The sequence below is a fragment of the Petaurus breviceps genome, unplaced genomic scaffold, assembly GCF_028583685.1.
Source record: "Petaurus breviceps papuanus isolate PSGF00001 unplaced genomic scaffold, PetGlider_PUasm1.0 182, whole genome shotgun sequence".
Classification (NCBI taxonomy): domain Eukaryota; kingdom Metazoa; phylum Chordata; class Mammalia; order Diprotodontia; family Petauridae; genus Petaurus; species Petaurus breviceps.
The window spans coordinates 4647119-4666053 of record NW_027185786.1 but is presented as its reverse complement, the minus strand read 5'-3'; the positions used below and the strand labels follow the sequence as shown (position 1 = coordinate 4666053).

Below are 18935 nucleotides of genomic sequence, written 5' to 3'. Positions count from 1 at the left end.
CATCGTCAAGTGTCTTGGCCGTGAGGATGACCCACAGACACAGCTAGAAAGGGGGTACTGTGACTAGGGAGGCCTGTGCTGCCTGGGCAAGTGTCTCTTCCTCTTTTTCGGGAAAGCAGAGCTATTTGATGATACAGCTATGTTTTCTACACACCTTCCTTCAAACTGAGTATTTCGTACTGTGCAGGAGGAAAGGCAGCAAGGGCCACATGCTGACTTAGAAAACTACATATAAATCTTTATCTACAGTATTCTAGTATGCATTTTAAAATTTTACTCAATATTTCCCAATTACATTTTCATCTGGGGTCTCCATGAGTATGAAGGCTACTGTTACAGTGGATGGAGGACTGGCTTTGGAGCAAGGAAGACAAAGGCTCAAGTTCTGCATCTGATACAGATGCACTTTGTGACCATCAGCAGCCCCCTGAACGACAATCCTCTAATTTTTTAATAAATGTTTTTTCTTTTATTCATGTCTCTAAGACTGTAACATACAGATGAGATGCTGGTCTACATCAGAGACGGTTGTCTTACACCAGGAGTTCTCTGCACTGATGACATCTTAAGTCTGAACCAGTTCCCCTCCCTCCCCAAACCCCCATACCACTATTCAGTTGTGTTACTTGGGGCAGAACACTAAACCTCCACAGGTTTCTGGTTCTTTCCTTGTAAAATGAAGGAGGGGATCAGATGATCCCCTTCTACCACAAGATCCTATGAGTCTAAGCCACAAGGCAGCAGAAGAATCCCATCTTTTTCACGTACCATGAAAAATCTCTGTTTCCCATACATATCCCCTTACTCTTCCAGTACCTTCCACAGGGTTCCCAGGTCCCAACTTTCAGGGACAGAGAATCAAAGCAGATGGTGTCAGGAAACCGAAAAATGTTCCATTTGCTGTTACGTACCAATAATCCTGGACATTTCACAGTTAGCCTTTTTTTGTTCCAAATGTGACTTAGCAAGCAGAAAAAGGTTTCCCTCATACTGATAAAAGTGGTTTCTCATGAAAAGAAAATTAAAGTATAGTAAATAATTTTTCTATGAAAATATATGTCCAAATAAATAAAAACCAAGGACATATTGTACAGTCTCAAAAATTCTAATATCTCAACAGGAAGAGACTATATTTGGAGAAAGACGCAGAGAAATATTATGTTTACCTTCACTGTAAAAAATAACTCCATATGTAAAAAGCAACAACAATGCTAATTAGGAATAAGAAACAGTTCTAAGATGGGTTTGAAAACTAGAGATTACATTGTCCTGGAAAAGGTTCTGTGTCCTCCTGTATGATGTAAAGAAGGGAAGGTTTATTACCTCGGCTCAATCTTCTCCGCTGCTGAACTCCTCATCATACTATTCTGGACAAGCTGGAACTACAACCAAAGGAGAGATGTTAGCCAGCTTCTGCCTGGTTAGCTCTCAACAGGCTCATCTGTCATGACAATCTCTGGGTGCGCCCTCGTGGTCTATTGCTTGCTTTCTGTAATGACCAACTAGTTGGTTAATTCTGGCTCTTTGTGATGCCCATGAATTCTCAGACAAATCTTACGCTGAAAAGGACACACAGAGCAGCAATTGATGTGTGATTAGTGAATCCCAAAGTCTAGGATTCTCTGGAATGAATGGCACCATTTCTATGACCTTCCTTTTCATTCAATCACATCCATTCCCAAGGAGAGACTGGTTTTGACAGGATTTGTACGTAGTGCCTGTGTAGACAAGAGCTCATTTCAAGAACCTCCCAATACCCTTGAGAGGCAGGCTGGGCAGAGGTATTTTTCCCACTTGAGGGGTCAGATGACTCTCTCAAGGTCATACAGCAGTAAACAGAGGAGCCAGGTCTAGGTGCCAGGCTCTAGTGAGGACACATCAACAACCTGACACTTGTTATGTATTTCCTTCTCAGGCCTCAGCTGGGGAACAACATTCTTTCAGGACAGACAAGTGCAGAGTTTGAATTCTCGTACAGAGGCGCAGGCCTCTTCTGCCACCCCCTCCACACTGTTAAGTCTGAGCCCGCCCTCGGCCCGGGCGAGCCCCTCCTGTGGTGTGGTGGGCTTGGCATCAGCCACACTCTCACCCTTTACCTGGCGGTGATAGTCCCTCTGCTTAATGAACTTGTCAACCACCTTCTCCACTTGCCGGTCACACTCCAGCTGCAGGTGTCTGATCAGGGTGTAGAGGCGGCCTGGTCCATAATAGGTCTCCACAATAGGTTGGTGGGTCTCAACAATTCGGGCAATTCCTGGGTGAGAGAAAACGAGAGGCTGGATCTGCAAGTTCATATCGCCGTATCACCCATTTTCCTTATCCACACAAACTCTGGACTCTTTCACCCCAAGCTGAGTCTTCTAGTAATTTAGCTTGGGTTTAAACTGCCTTAGCATTTATTTCCAGTAATTATAAAAGGTCAAAACATTAGATGAGCCCTAAGACCTGAGTGATGAGAAATTAAGAACTACCTGCTAGAAAGGAATAATTTCCTCAAAAAGTCAATATATAAATTCCTCCATTCCTGCTTGGCATAAAGCAAGTTATGCAGATTAGTTTAGAAATAAGATTAGTTCCATCAGAAAAACAAAGAGGGGAGAGAAGAAATCTTAGAATGCAGTTCTTCAACAGGACAACAGGAATGTCTCCATTTTCCAGGAAGGTGGGAAGAGAGGGTTACCTTCGAATAGAAGTGTGAGGGTATCTGCAAAAATGACTGCTGCTCTTCTGTCACTCATGTCTGTCCCCAGCACAAGAAGCATGTTTTCTTCTGCTTTGCTTGCCACCTAAAGAAGAGAAAACCCAAAATAAACCAGCCAAATGCCAACTACATCTTTGCCTGAGCTATTCTTCCTGGCACAAGGACCTTCGGATCTACCTGTCTTTTCCAATTTTACCATTTCTCCAATGGCCAACATGGTACAAATTTGTCTCTACTATATTCTAGATTGCTTAAAACAATCCAGGAAAAGAAGGGTCTATAATATAGAGGCAGCTCATCTTCAATTTATACAGGTTAGCATTTTCTGTGTGTATGAGCACATATCAACAGATCCACGATTCTGTCGATGTGGGTCTTCCTTCTAGCAGAAGAGATCATAGAGGGGCGGCCAGGTAGCACAGCGAGTAAGAGCACCAGCCCCAGAGTTGGGATGATCTGGGATTGAATCCTGGGCTCAGACACTTAGCACCCACCCAGAAACACCTGGCTGTGTAACCTTGAGCAAGTTACTTAACCCCAATTGCTTAGGGGCGGCCAGGTGGCTCAGTGAATAAGAGCACCGGCTCCAGTGTCGGGATGACCTAGGATCAAATCCAGCCTCAGATACTTAGCACCATACCCAGAAATAACTGGCCATGTAACCTTGAGCAAGTTACTTAACCCCAATTGATTTAAAAAGAAAAAAAAAAGAAGAGATCATAGCCTATTTGCGCTTTCTCATTCTGTGTGACGCAGCGAGGTTTTCCTCTAGGCTTTTATGCATTTTGGGGGTACTAGTGAAATACTCAGGGTGTCCACTTGCCATGGGATTGGACCACCTCTTCTCCTCTCAACTTTTATTTCCCTGACATAGGCCTTATTCCTCTTTGACATCTGACTTGCACCCATCCACTTCTTCATCAACCTGTGAGTCACTTACAACTTCGACACTTCAAAGACTGCGGTGGTCCCAGATTAAAATATATGGTATGTATATATCCATACATCAGACAGCATCACTGGGAGAACACTGGTATTAAAAGGCAATCTTTCTGCTAGAGAACAGCTTGGGAATGTCAGGAGCACTGCACAATTTCCTACATCAAATTCATCCTGCTCTCCTCCTCCTACTCAATTCTGGTCTCTACTCACTGTCTATCTGCAGGGCCTCTCCAAATGTGGTGCTGCTGCTGGTGATGATGAAAATAGATTCTAGAAATGCTGACAAATCTTTTCCATTTTATGCCTATTTACTGCCTGCCAGTTTTACCTATGAATGCTCTTAGGATGATACAGCTTTGTTGGGTCTTCTGCCAAGTTTTCTGCAGACTTGTTTTTGTCTCCCCTGCTTTTCACTATTTTATGAGATGCTGCTCCTTATAACCTTCTGCAAACCACCTCCAAAATGTTTCATAATGAGTTTCTGTTCTAAACTCAGGGCATCTGGCTGTCCTATCTCTGCCTGACAAAGAAATCAAAGGTTTGCTAAGATAGTTTCTGTGCCTTTGGGCATTTTCATTGTGGTAACTACTTTATAACAGTTAAACTTTTATAGAAAATAGTTACACCCAAAGCCAGAATCTTGTCTTTTTTCCATTTCCTGTTTTTCAGCATCAATGGCTTCTCTGAACAGGTTAAGCTGAAACTGTGGCAACTATGTGTGGTATCTTCTCAACTTCTGTCCTCCTTCTAATCTGATGTTAATTCTTAAACTTTAACTAGTTTTCTCAGTTTTACTATGTTCTGAAAAGGTATATTATACTTACTGCCAGGCAAAACACCTCAGTGGTCTTCCCAAGTCTAACTTGTCAATTCCACTCAATTAATGAGAAAATCAGGGAATCTTTAATATTAGGAGAAGTACTTCTAACTGACCAGGGGCAGAAGCTCCTTAAATCCCAGTTGGTACCAATCCCAGGATGATAATGGAGAATTTCTAGTATGAAGGGCTATTCTTAGTGAATTATTTAGGCAGGATCATAGAATCATAGACCTAGAATTATAAGATAAACTCTGTAGGTTTATCTAGTCCAACCCCCACAACCGAGAGATGAAGAAACTGAGCCTCAGGGAAGTTAAATGACTTGCCCAAGGTCACAAAAGCAGTTAAAGTCAGAGGTGGGATCTGAATTCAGGTTCTCTAATTCCAGAGCCAGTGCTCTTTGGTGGCTGAAGAAGTCACCTTTGGAACGTCTGGTCTGTTCTGCCTTGAGGAGGTGGAGGAAGGGGGAAAGGGAGGGAGAAATTTCTCCTGTATTTGCAAACCTGCCCTTGTTTACTACCCAAAAGTCATAGGGCCTGTCTGCTTCACCTAAATGTGGCTTAGCACAGGCCTCTATGTAACCCTGACTCATCAGAAGCTCTGTTGGCCCTAAGACAAACAGAGAGCTGGAGGAGAAGATTGGATGCACTGGGGATGGGCTGACATTACGGCAGGATGGTCTGTCTCTTAAGTTTCCCAATACTTCTTACTGGTCTATAGGAAGAGGTGGGTATCAGCAGGTGTCCAGAGACTACATCCATCCTGCCTTGGGGAACAAGCAAGAGAAAGAAGGATGGGATGCAGAAATGCCTCTTGGGGAGAGGGAGTACCTCCGACAGGAATCCAGCCCATCCTAGCCCAGAGCTCCCATCCCTCCCAACTACGCCACCTGAGTTCATACCTGCTTGCACAGGTATTCTGAAAATTTGCTTAAGCCTTCCTCATGTAAACCCAACAAAGGGAAGATCTTGAAGAATCGCTCCACTTGAGGCAGATCCCCGTCCTTGGTGGCAATGTCAAACTTTTCTGTCACAATGGCCTTGAGACGCTGCTCGGCATCCTGAAGCAACTTGAGGTTAGCATCAATCATACTGCCTATGTGGGGGACGGGAGGAAAAGACAGGGTAAAGGACATAATAAGTGCCTTACTATCAGGGTCAAGACCCTGAAGAGTCTAGGCTCAATCACCTTATCCTCTTACTGGGGATTTACAAGGTCGTTAAATGGGAGGAGGACAGAAAGTCCAGTTTGGTCCATCCTCAGTTTCATTTCTACTCTTACATATGGCTTTTCTAGACCTCTCCCTAAAATCGTGTCACTTCCACATCAAATTGCCTTTCAAGATACTTTTCCTTATCAAAAAAATCAGGAAAGCTACACAATTTTCCTGCTAAGAGAAGGTATCTAAGACATGGTCTGAAAGATATTTTATTGGTACACACGATGGTCATGTGCCTATACCAGTTCAAATAGTGTCATAAGAGGAGCTTAGTGACTGTGCTCCAGAAATACCACTTTCGGTGTTAGTGCAAAGCCAGGAGTAAAACTGGCCAAAGGGCCTGTATGGGCATCCCAGCCTAGAACTGCATGGCTTCTGCTTGCCCTTTTCCACCCAATTCCATCCTCTGAGCTCATACACGCTTGCTTTGGTCAGTATTAATAACTGAACTGGAAATCCAGCCGCAGACACTACAAACAGCTGCGGGGAAAGCTCACCTTCTTTGCCTTGTCGGCTAAGCTCAATGACTGACTTGTCCAGAGACAGGTAGCGGTGGATGTGAGCAGCTGCCTGCTCATAGTCTTCATTCCTTAGAGCTGTCTGAACCCCGTCCATACAAAACTTCAAGTCTAAGATGTCATCAGCTCTCTGGATGGCTTGATAGAGGCGATTCTATAAAGAGACACTATTTAGAAACCATCTCCCATGCCTGTGAAAACCAATTTTTCCAACAGATCCAGGGCTGGGGGTCTGGCTCAGATGAGTGTGAAGTCACCTTCAGTTCCCAATGTTAAGCATGTGGGAGCTCAACAACTATTGTTCTGATTGGTTTTTGCTTTTTGCTTTTTTAAGAGGGGGGAAGGCAGGGCAATTGGGGTTAAGTGACTTGCCTAAGGTCACACAGCTAGTAAAGTGTTAAGTGTCTGAGGCCAGATTTGAACTCGTGTCCTCCTGACTCCTGGGCAAGTGCTCTATTCACTGAGCTACCTAGTTGCCCCTACAACTATTGTTTTAATCAATTGTTTATCACAGATAGATAATTCAAATTAATATTGATAATGATCAATACTAGGAATAACATTCATATGGTCAGCTCAACCATCCATTTTAATAGAAGCCAACAACAAAGATAACACAAGTAAATATATTAGATATGAAATTTTGCATTTCCATTAAAATGTGTCCATATTTATCTGTGAGCATATTTCAGGATAATTAATATCCTGGAAATGAATAACACTTCAAACAAAGTAATGACATCACTATGAAGCATGAAGGTAGAGAAAAGGTCATTGCCAAGTCAGAGTCCCAGAGAGAGAAGGGACTGACCTCACAGACATCTAGTTCAATTTCCACCTGAACACTACTCCACTCCATCCAAAACACCCCATGTGCCTCAATTTGGAGATCTGCTGTGAAATGGAACTGATCACTTCGGGAGGCAGCCAACTCCACTGTTAGAAATCTCTAGCTATTAAATAGTTTTTCCTCAGGTAGCAGCTGAAGTACCTCACTGTAGCAGCTGAATGCAAGCAACCATGTCCAGAAAAGATTAACACAGAATTTGAAAGTATGGGTTATGACATCATTTATAGGTAGGGGAAACTGAGACTGAAAGCCCAAACTTGGGGAGACATCTCCTGCCCCCCAGCTCTTCTTCTAGGCAGTTTTTATTACCTTGGCCAGGTCAAGCTGACGGACTTTGCTGGAGACATTTTCTGCCAGGCTGCAAGTGAAGGTGATCATTCCAGCCAGCTGCTTGGCATCTCCCTCAATCAGCTGCAGGTTGGGGCTGCAAACACATATGAGCAGCAGATACAAAAGAGTCATAATATTTATTTATTTTTTTAAAGCAATCGGGGTTAAGTAACTTGCTCAAGGTTACATGGCCAGGTGTTTCTGGGTGGGTGCTAAGTGTCTAAGCCCGGATCCCCAGGTCATCCCGACACTGGAGCCGGCGCTCTTTCTTGCTGTGCTACCTGGCTGCCCCTAAGAGTCATAACATTTAAGTTTCTTCTGCAATCCCCGGTCATCCCCAGTACAGCTCTGGACAACAGTCAGCATCAAACCAAGCCTTTTCTTGACTGGAATGTTCAAGCTTACTAGAAAAGTTCTCTGTCTACCAAAGTTATCAACCAGAAAGATATGATAACAAAAATTAGACAATAGAGTTTCCAAACTAAGCAGCAAAGAAAATCATGCTATCAAAAAAGAATTTCCAATGATTTTAGCAAACATCCAGATGTAGTATAGGCTCTAAACATGTGTTCCAAACATAATTGACTTTGCCTCTATATTGCAATCAATCAACTAACAAGCCTTTATTAAGTGCCTAATATGTGCCAAAGACTGTGCAAGGTACTGAGGATACAAAGACAGAAAAATTCAATGATCTCTGCTCTCAAGGAACTTATGGTCTATTGGAGGAGACAATGCATATGTCAGAGGTGTCAAACACACGGCCTAAGGCCACAATGTACTTGTGACATTACTGAGTGTGGTCCAAGCCAGATTAAAATGTCACTGGGAAATGTTTAGCAAAATAAATAAAAACACAATAGAACACAGATGACGTTAATAAGTGGTTTTCTGAGTCAACATGTGGTCTGCAGGGATCCTCACGTATGGTTCAGTGGCCCCTTCTGAGTCTGACACCACCAATGTTCATATGTATGAAAAAGTAAAAAAAAAAATAAAGGAGGAAGGGAAAGTTCTGACTGACTCTGTTTAGCAGGAGGGGCTTGAGCTGTATCTTGAAGGAGGGTGGGAGTCTATGAGGCAGAGATGAGGAAGGGGCACAATGGAGGCACAAAAGATGGTCAGTGCATGGAGAGAGGGAAGGAGTGCTGTATGGGTGAGGAACATAGAGAGGGTCAGTTTGGCTTCCCACATAGTGTGGGAAGGCCAGTAAAGTAATAGAGTGGGAAAGATAAGGTATAATACACCTAATCTGATCCCTGGGGTGATAGGGAGTCATAGGAGTTTATGGAGGAGGACAGTGATATGGTCAGACCAGTGTTTAAGGAAAAAATTCCCTCTGGCAATTGTGTGGAAGACGGCCTGGTCTGGGGAGAGTTATGAGGCAAGGAGACCTACTGGAAAGCCAATGCCAGAGTCTGAGGTGAAAATAAGGTGGTGGCTGCGTGGGTACACAGAAGAGGAAGGACATAAGAAAAGATGTGGAGGGAGAGACAGTAAGATTTGGAAACTGACTGGATATGAGCAGAGAGGGAGTGAGGAGTAAAGAATAATACCAGAGTTAAGAATTCGTGAGACTGAAAAAATGGTGGGGTCTGACAGAAACAGAGAAGGCTGGTAGAGGCAGGTTTGGGGGGAAATTTATTGAGCTCTGTTTTGACAGGTTGAATTTTGAGATGTCTCTGAGACAAGCAATTTGAAATGATGAGGAAGAAGTTAGTGAAATGGGAATGGAGCTCAGGAGATAGACGATATCTAGGTATATAAATGTGTGAGTTGTATGCAAAGAGATGATAATCAGACTCAAACACAACCAGAAACATAAAAAGAAACCAACAAAATTGCTAATTTATCCAATGGAAACTATTAGGTTTACATCTTTTTTGTTGTTCTTCAATCATTTCAGTTTTATCTGACTCTTTGTGATTCCTTTTGGGGTTTTCTTGGCAAAGATACTGGAGCGGTTTGACATTTCCTTCTCTAGCTCATTTTTCAGATGAGGAAACTGAGGCAAACAGGGTTAAATCACTTGCCGAGGGTCACACTTTATATCTTTAGTTCAATACAACTGGCTTGCTTTTTAATCTTATGTATTTAAAAACGTTCTGAGAAGGCATTCATAGGTTTCACCTCACCACCAAAGGAGTCTGACACTAAAAGGATTAAGAGCTGCTGCTTCCATCTGACTCCTTCACTTTACAGATGAGGACACTGAGGCTCCCAGAGGTGGGGTCACACAGGGATTAAGGAAGGTCACACAGCAGGAAGGAGATTCCACAAAGCAGATGCTCTGACTCCAAATCCAGTGCTCTTCCCATTCTACTACACTGTGATGGGAGAATCATCCCTGATGAGCCACAGCGACTCACCCCATTCGATGCAGGGCGATCATCTTGGTCTCCATGGTGCTCTGCTGCTCCAGAAGGGCATCCAGCTCTTCTTCCACCACTTTCTGAAACAAACAAAAGAGCTCGTGTCATTTCCAGGGTTTACACTATCTCTGAAGAGACAAGTTTTATTCTTCAACACGGGGTCATGTGCCTAGGGGATAGAGGGAGAGGAGGGAGCAGAAATTATTTTCTAAAAGCCAAAAAGTACAGTCCCATTCAATTCCATTGAAATAGCTCAGTCTGGTTTCAAGGGAAAACTCACTGTGTCCAGTACTGAATACAATCAGTACATATAAAATAAAACTCTATGTAATAGCCCCTGGAGACTTCTACAAGTCTTGTCAAATTCAATGAATGAGGTACTTAGGATGGTGGTTAAGTGCTAGGTCAAAAGTGTCAAACTTGGAAAAGCAGGTCATTGCTTAAAAAACCTTGTGTAGGGTGCACTTAACTGCCGTAGTTGGTGCTCATAAATGTTTGATCACCCTCAAAGATATTAATGATAAGAGAACATGATAGTTGGCATGGGCTTAAAGTAGCCCTTTATACCCAACTTTAAATAGAAGCTTTGGCTGTATACAAATCTTGGAGTCAGACCTGGATTTGTGTGACCTCAGGCAAAACACGGAACATCTCTGGACCTTAGTTTCCTCCTCTGTAAAATAAGGAGACTGTACAAGCTGATCTTTAAAACTGTTTCCAACTCTAGATCTATGATCTGATGATCTTTTCACTGTTCCCCATGCAGATGCCCAATCTGACAAGAGTATTAAATGAATGGATTGTTACTTCTGCTCTGTAAAGAATGTGACATACAGGCAGTAAATAGTGGATTTGGTGCATGTGACAAGAATGTAAAAGCTGGTTCAGCTTAAGAGGTCTCCAGGTTCCAATAGGTTCTGACATTTAACAGAGATCTAAATCAACCTTTCCCAGCAAAGTCTTAAAGAGTTCCACAGAACATTTAAATTTTTGGAAGACAACTTAGCAGTATACCACAAGAATGACAAAAATAATAACTTTTGACTCAATTATCCCATTATTGGGAATATACATTAAGGTATAGCTATTTATAGGTTATAGCTATTTAATGTGCATATACACGTATATGCATATACATATATGTGTGTCTATACAAAAATACGTGTATATATACACATATTTATACATATGTAATTTGTAATTGCAAAAAACTGGAAATACCTCCAACAGTTGCTGAATGGTTGAATACACCATCGAATATCAGTCACTCAGTCAATGAACAGACTATGGTATATCAATGTAATGGATTGCAATGATGTCACTTTTGTGAATGAGTATTAGTGAGAAAATAGTAACAACAGAACATATGACTATCAGGGAGTTATGGAAGGAAAAACACACACGAAGACAAATGGAGGAAGAGATAGTGACATTAAGTAACATTATTGTGTGTGGAAACGAATTTCAAGTGCAAATAACTGAACTCATCGATTATCTGGTTTTGCTGTTTAAAGTGCATGTGGCTCTTTTAAAATCAAACTCATCTGCAGATTCCCCCCTTCCTTTCCCAAGAGACCTGGAACGCAGGGCTCTGTCCCTGCCTAAGCCGGGATTTAGGAAAGACTGTTTCTTACTAAGAAGTGAAAGCTGGGGGTTGGGACGGGGGAGGGGGTCTTTTGATCCCCCAGGGTTGGGAAAAAGCCTCAAGGTCTCAGTTGTGGCACTTAGCACCGAGCCTGGCCCACAGCAGGCTCTTAATAAAGGTTTGCTGAATTGACTGGTTTGCTTTTCCACGTAATATACTTGACGTTCTACTTTCTTTAGTCTCAACAACCTGTAATGGTGTGTGTTAAGCTGGGGAGGGGGCGTGTCTTTGCACTCTCTTCCTTTTTTTTAATATCTTGACAACTGTTTCACTATAACCGCTTTCCTTGGTAAGCCCAGCGCGTTTTATTTTATGCATGTAAAACCAGCGATCACGGAAAGAGGCTTGCTTCACCAGACCGAGCCCACGACACTAATAATCAATCATCAATCAATCGATCGGCATTGTTAGGGGGGTGGGCTCCGCGGCCTCGTGGCCGCCCCACGGTCACTGCTCCGTAGAACGTGGCCCCCCAGCGGATCGCGGGAGAGGGGGGGCCGCCGCGCCCCGCGCTCCCCCCCGCCCCCGCTAGCCCCGAACAAAGACAATGAGCCTGACGTTCGCGAAGCGCTTTAAATGTCGGAAAGCGCTTTGCACCCATCAGCATGGGGGAGCGATTCTCGTCCCCATTTTACACAAGAGAGAAACTGAGATTGGTGGAATTAAGTGAGAATCGCGGCCGGCGGGAGAGTCCGGGGCGGCCTGGGACCCCGGGGCTCCCTGACTCCCCCCGCATCACACACCCCTCCGGGCCTTGCCCCTTCCCAGCCGCCTGTCCCCGGGTCGGGAGGCGAGAATGAGGCCCGGGCCTCCCGGGGAGAAGGGGAGGTGGCCCCCACCTCCTCACTGCAAAGACGCTCGTACACTGCCTCCAGCTCCTGCAGCTCGGTCAGGGAGCGGATGAGCTCGGTAGGGACCTCCGAGCAGCAGCCGCCTCCCATCCCCTCAGCCACCACCGCCGCCCCTCCGGACGGCTTGACTGGGGAGCTGGGATCCGCCATCTTGGTGCCGACACCGCACTTCCGGCAGCTCAAGGGAGGTCCCCCTCCTCCCCTCCCCCCTCGCGCTCGTGGCTGCCCCGGGTGGTGCCTGTAACAATAGGAATGGGGTGGGGGGGGGCGGGATAACAAATTAGGGCTGTCCGAAAAGTACTAGTCCACTTTTAAGCTTCTAGTGACAAAGATATGCACTAAAACTCTCGGGGCATCTTGTATAATGATCATAACGAGCAGCTGTCATTTCCATAAGCGCTTCAAGGTCGGCATTGCTTTGCATACATCATCTCAATCGGAGTAAATGGCAGACACTTTCGTCACTGACTTATGAAATGATGCACTCTGGTTCCTAAGTATCTGCTTTCTCCGCCAGGAGGGAAGGAGAAATTTTAGATTGGTTTAATTTTAAAAATAGAACAAGCTGGAGGTGGGGAGGGGTTTGGGGAGGACGACTGATCAGGCGCAGTGCCGGCTACCTCTCTCCCTCTGGCGCGGGACCGAAAGGTCCTCGCGCGGCGTCTGCGCACTTGACTCGTTTGGCGAATGTAGGCAGCTGGCGGAATGGCGCTCTTGGCAGCTTAGACCCTGTGGCGGGGGGGAATATCTCTATCCGTCGAATATCTGCGCCATCCTGCCCGCCCGCAGGGTACGTAGCGGCTCCGCGAGCCCCACGCACCCCGGGGGACGGGAGGCATGAAGGGGAGCCGGTCCCCGCCGACGCTTGGAGGGCCTGGCGGGCCGGGCCTGCGGCGGGGGCGGCTGGGCCTAGGCCTCAGACCTCGGGCCTTGTCGGGGCAGTGGGGAGAGGGCAGCACGTGTGGCGGGAGGCCCCCCGCTTCTTCGTCCTTTTTTCTGAGCTGAGCGGGCCCCGGGCTGCCCTCTGGAGGCGGCGAGAGGTGGAGGGCCGGGTGAGGCCGGGCGAGGCAGAGGCCGCGGGGGCGGGAGGGAGACGGAGGAGCGGTCCGACCCGACCGGTTATCCTGCTGCGGGATGGTTGAGGCCTGGGCCCTGGGGCGGGGGCGGCGGAGAAAGCCTCCGGGGTGGCGCGGTGCTCCCAGCGCCAGACCCTTCCCAGCGGTGCTGCTGCAGGCTAAGCCCTTCGCCTCCAGGTCTGTGAAAAGGGCGTCGCAGCAGCACCCACCCCTGACTCAGTGAAGATCAGAGCAAAGGGTGTTTGCAAAGCGCTCATTTCCTTCATCTCGTTAACAAGCCTGGGAGATCAGTGCTGTGATCCCCATTTTACAGGTGGGGAAACAGAGACTGGAGGAGGTTAAAGGTTACCTAGCTGCTGGCGCATGTTTGAGCTTGCCTTGATCCAGCTCGGGGCTTTTAGTGTAAACACTGCATCCTTGGTTTAATATTCTTTGGGAGGAAACGCTGAGAACTTGGAACGGGTTTATGTTAACCTTCCCCTTTAAATTATTGAAGAGAAAAAAAAAACACTAAAAATGTTTGCTTTATGAACCAGCCTACCATCCAAACCAAGCCATGGGGTTTGAAGCTAACTCTTTTATTTATGTTTTTGCGTATTCTTAGAGCATCTTGGAGCAGGTCTATATTGAAACTTGAATTCAGAGGCACTGGGTGACCCTGTTATTTTGCCACCATGTTCCTGTACAACTTGACCTTGCAGCGAGCCACTGGTATCAGCTTTGCCATTCATGGCAACTTCTCAGGTAAGTTCTCAAGTCATGGCTTTTTTAGTTTGAAAACAAAGTAGCATTTATATTTTTGTCTAACAGACCAACAAATGCAGTTTTCAGTGATCTACCAAAACGGCTAGAGCCAGCAGTTTGCAAATGCCTATTAGCCTCATCCATTTCACAATCCCTAAAGTTGGTTGTGTAACAGGTCACCTCAGGGTTATATTTATCTGTCTCACAGGATCTTTCAGAAGTCACTAGAAGTTCAGCAAACATTAATTGATCCCCAGAGTGCTGTGGGAGAAAGAAAGATCAGCCTTTGCTGAAGGAACTCAGTCTGTCTGGAGAGATAGGATGGATAAATCAGTCAATAAGAATTCAGTGTTTATTGTGCCGTTAAACCAGATTGGGGGGGTGAGGGAGTTTACAAAGAAGGCTACTAGTCTTGCCTTTAAGGAGAAGAGAGACCCATGGATATAAAATGGCACATACAGAATATATGCACGATGAAAATGAAGTAGTTTGGGGAGGGAGGACACTTGGAGCACTGGGGATCTGTGTAGAAGGTGGAGCTGAGTCCTGAAGAAAGCCAGGGATTTCCAGGTGGTGAGAAGGAAGTATATTTCTGGGGTGGGGGACACTCAGTGTGATGACAGAGAGACCTCTTAAAGAGAATAGGTATGATAAAAATATTTTTAATGCATTTTCTTACTTGCTGCATCTTGTTATAGAGATCATTTGCCTTCATTTGTCAGTACTTCTGTGTTACTTTTTTCAAATAGATTTTAATGATTGCTCATTATCATCTTCTCCCCTCTTTGGTAATCTAGGAACCAAACAACAGGAGATTGTTGTTTCTCGAGGGAAGATTTTGGAGCTGCTCCGGCCTGACCCCAACACGGGGAAGGTGCATACCCTATTGACTGTGGAAGTGTTTGGTGTTATCAGATCCCTCATGGCCTTCAGGTTGACAGGTGGTACAAAAGATTACATTGTAGTTGGCAGTGACTCGGGCCGAATTGTCATCTTGGAGTATCAGCCATCCAAGAACATGTTTGAGAAGATCCATCAGGAAACTTTTGGCAAGAGTGGGTGCCGACGAATTGTCCCTGGACAGTTCTTAGCTGTTGATCCCAAAGGCAGAGCTGTCATGATTAGTAAGTGCTTTTTGCAGCCGGGTTCTTTATAGCTCTAGCTCTGGTTGTACTGATGGCTTAGTTTTAAGGTGAGATTTCTATGTGCTAGAAACCCTAATTTCTGAGACTGTAGGTTAACCTGCTTAGAAAATGCAAAGTTTCTCTTGACAAGATGTCAGTACAACTCTATGACCCCATTTTGGGGTTTTCTTGGCAAAGATACTGGAATGGTTTGCCATTTCCTTCTCCAGCTCGTTTGAGAGATGAGAAAATTGAGGCAAAGAGGGTTCAGTGACTTGCCCAGGGTCACACAGCTAGAGAGAGTCTGAGGCCAGATTTGAACTAAGGAAGATGAATCTTTCTGAATTTAGGCCTTGAAGTACATCCACTGTGCCACCTAGCTGTCTTACAGTACAATTACTGCCCACCTCTACAATTACTGATGCATGAAATGTGTCATCCAAACAGTAGCTTGAAAGTGACTTCTGTCTTTTTAAACAGTTGTATCAATGTAAAAAATCCTTTCTTTGCTTTCTGTAGTTTTCATAGCCACCCTCCCTCCTCTAGAGCAAGGTTATATCTTATTTTAGGTGGGGGGGGGAGGAGTGCCTGTTTTAGGGAGGAAGTTGGCTTGTTTGACCTTGGGTATAAATGTTTCCATCACCCTGAAATGATGATGTACATTCATGTCTCTTCTCTGAGATTTCTTCTGAGGAAAGTGTGGTGTATAACTGATCAGGCTTTGAGAGGGAAACTCTCACCAAGTATTCCTGAAATAATTGGAATAGTGGATCTCAGACTGAAAAGAACTTTTCACCAGGTCCGAGATTACCTTAAACACATAGGAACACACAAGCCAATTTTTTAAAGAAATTGTGAAGTACAGAGACGGAAAGTATGGTGTTGTAGGAGAGACACAGTTATTGAAGTGATATTTACTGGTTGTTGAACTTGAGCAACAACTTGGTAGACCATTGGACTTTTAAGTCAGAAACACCTGGGTTCAGGTCTTGGCTTTAATTTTTTTTTTTTTAATGATATGGGGTGCTTATGTTTGTGTTTTATCTTCGTCTTTAGGTGCCATTGAAAAGCAGAAGTTGGTTTACATTCTGAACAGAGATGCTGCTGCCCGGCTTACCATTTCCTCCCCTTTGGAAGCCCACAAGGCGAATACTTTGGTTTATCATGTGGTGGGAGTAGATGTTGGATTTGAAAATCCCATGTTTGCTTGTCTGGAGATGGATTATGAGGTAAGGGAGACTGTAGATTAGGTTTCAGATTGGGTCAGCATTTTCTAAAGAATGCCTTCTGCTTTGTAGCTCCTTGTTTGTGTTATCATGCCTTCTCCATTCCTACATTTACCAGTGGGCTGTTGCCTTTTCCCTGGAAGTGTTTAAGAATTTATTTGTATGCATTAAGTTACTGCCCTAATTAGTAAACATTTATCCTGCACACTGAAGATGCGTAGAACGGTGAAAGATGTCTGCCCTCGGGGAGCTTATTTTCTAATGGGAGAGATGACAGGCAAAGGACCTGTACAAACAAATTGTAGATAGAAGTTAGATCAGAGAACTTAAGGGTGGGGGAAGGGATTTTTGTTTCCTCAATGTAGACAGTGGGGGGAAACCCATTGTGAGTCCCATGAGACATAGAAGAAAGGCTTGCTTTCTTGTTGCCAGGGAATTATATGAAGTGATTCTAACCTGGTTTTGTTCCTCTCTTTGTTCGTAGGAAGCAGACAATGATCCAACAGGAGAAGCAGCAGCCAATACCCAACAGACGCTCACTTTCTATGAGTTAGATTTAGGGTTAAACCACGTGGTCCGAAAATATAGTGAGCCCTTGGAGGAGCATGGCAACTTCCTCATCACAGGTACCACCTCCCTCAAGCTGCTTCCTGCCCTTCCTCGGCCGATCTCATGGCTTGGCCTCATCTCAGTCAGGCTGGAGTGAGGCAAATGAGATTCGATGTAGAAATCTTCCATGTGGGAGTGATCCTGAAAGGCAAAGGTGTGAGCTAAAGACAGTTTTGGGGTAAGAGGGAGAATAAGGAAAAAAGATGCCCACAGGAAATTCAGTGTCATACATTCCAAGAAGGAATTTGTTATCAGTGTGAGATGGAGACATAGAAAATGAGAGCTGAGATAAGGCCCTTGGATTTGATAAGAAAACTTTGAAGAACATAGGGTTATAGATTGATAGCTGAAGGTCATTGAATCCAGCTGCTTTATGTGATGATTTCAGTAGATTACAGTGAAGTCCGGAGGGAGAATGAATGCATAGAAAGTAGATATGGAACACATTTTCAGTGATTATTTGAGTGAAAGGAAAGAAATTGGGGAGCATTCGGTAAGGTCAACTGGAAGGAGTGAGTGAGAGTGTGTTTGAAAATATTAGGAAATGGGAGGGTTCAGTTGTTAATATGTCAGGAGCCCCTCCCATTTTCTTCCTTCCCTCTGTCCACCTAGGGTATTATACCCTTAATTGTGGGTGCTCTGCCCAAAGGAATGTAAATTTTGATGACTGAATCCTAGAAAGATATCTTGGAGTTTACTGGCTAGATTTCTTCCTTTTTAAAGACCTTGCTTAAACCAAATGCACTCTGGCTCTCATTGGTTGGCCAACTATAGGTTCCAGCCCAAGTCCACTTAGTAGTCATTGTTTAGGCTCTGATGACTTTGAGTGTAAATAGTAATTGTTTCTGTTTCCCAAAAACCCTGAGGGTCTTTCCCTCCCAGATTGATTTTTTTTAATAGGTAATAGGTGTCATTTCTTGACTTTCTGAAAAGTCTAGTTTTCAACAATCACTTCCATAAGATTTTTAGTTTTAAATTTTTCCCCCTTACCCAAGATAGCATACAGTCTGATACGGGTTCTACATATATATTCACATTATAAACATATTTCCATGTTAGTCATGTTGTAAAGAAGAATTTGAACCAATGGAAAGAACTACAAGAAAACAAACAAAAAAAAGAGAGAGCAAATAGTATGTTTTCATCTGCATTCAGACTCCAAAGTCTTTTTCTGGCTATGGATAGCATTTTCCAGCAGTCTTTTGGAGTTGCCTTGACTCTTTTCTTAACTAGTCCTAATCACAATGGGCCCTTCCTCAGTCAAAGTGAGAAAGACCAAGGTCTCCCACTGCATCTCCAGTCCTGATCTGTACCTCTCCCCTGGACCCAGATGACTCAGGAGGAGAAAAGGAGACTGGTGACTTTGCACAGCCCTCCCTCACTTAAATCAAATTCACATGCAGGTCATGGCGTTCTCTTCCTGACGTCCTTGATCATCTTTCAGAGAATGAAGCATAAACCAACAACACTATATCCAGAGATAAATGCTAGTCTTGGACAGGGTTGGGGAACCTGCAGCCTTGAGGCCACTTATGGCCTTCTAGATACTTGGGTTTGGTCTTTTGAGTGAGTCCGAGTTTTACTGAAAAAATTCTTTTCATTAAGGAATTCTGTTCTGTGAAGTTTGGATTCAGTCAAGGGGCCACACTTGAAGTGTGTCCTTGAGGATGCAGGGCCTCCCCCCCCCCCACAGTATCAGTGGAAGGTTTAGCATTAGAAAAGAGGAAAAAGGAGTGGTGCCAGTTAGAGCTGGCAGAGATCTTAAAGATCATCTTGTCCATCACCCTTTCTATTTATTTATTTATTGCTTTTTGGAGGGCAGTTGGGGTTAAGTAACTTGCCCAAGGTCACACGGCTAGGTTGTGTGTGTGTGTGTGTGTGTGTGTGTGTGTGTGTGTGTGTGTGTGT

The 18935-nt window shown here is 44.5% G+C and overlaps 2 protein-coding genes and 1 non-coding gene across 4 annotated transcripts in view; 2 read left to right on the top strand and 1 right to left on the bottom strand.

Moving 5' to 3' along the window:
• The window catches only part of COG4 (component of oligomeric golgi complex 4), a 31565-nt gene extending 19128 nt beyond the window's left edge, over positions 1-12437 (bottom strand). For both annotated transcript variants that reach the window (XM_069087646.1, XM_069087647.1), the window contains exons 1-8: positions 12237-12437; positions 9750-9832; positions 7360-7474; positions 6180-6354; positions 5365-5558; positions 2681-2786; positions 2097-2254; positions 1324-1382 (exon numbers count right to left, since the gene is read on the bottom strand). In XM_069087646.1, the coding sequence (XP_068943747.1) occupies positions 1324-1382; positions 2097-2254; positions 2681-2786; positions 5365-5558; positions 6180-6354; positions 7360-7474; positions 9750-9832; positions 12237-12398 (1052 nt within the window). In that variant the 5' untranslated portion in view covers positions 12399-12437. The remainder of the gene's footprint in view (positions 1-1323; positions 1383-2096; positions 2255-2680; positions 2787-5364; positions 5559-6179; positions 6355-7359; positions 7475-9749; positions 9833-12236) is intronic.
• Positions 12438-12887: 450 nt separating this feature from the next.
• SF3B3 (splicing factor 3b subunit 3) overlaps positions 12888-18935 on the top strand; it is a 34202-nt gene continuing 28154 nt past the window's right edge. Inside the window, exons 1-5 of the mRNA XM_069087642.1 lie at positions 12888-13038; positions 13929-14068; positions 14866-15192; positions 16249-16421; positions 16903-17044. Of these exons, the coding sequence (XP_068943743.1) occupies positions 13999-14068; positions 14866-15192; positions 16249-16421; positions 16903-17044 (712 nt within the window). The 5' untranslated portion in view covers positions 12888-13038; positions 13929-13998. The remainder of the gene's footprint in view (positions 13039-13928; positions 14069-14865; positions 15193-16248; positions 16422-16902; positions 17045-18935) is intronic.
• On the top strand, positions 15833-15914 carry LOC138160890 (small nucleolar RNA SNORD111). Its single transcript, XR_011168219.1, has one exon. It is a non-coding gene; the product is annotated as a small nucleolar RNA SNORD111 (small nucleolar RNA).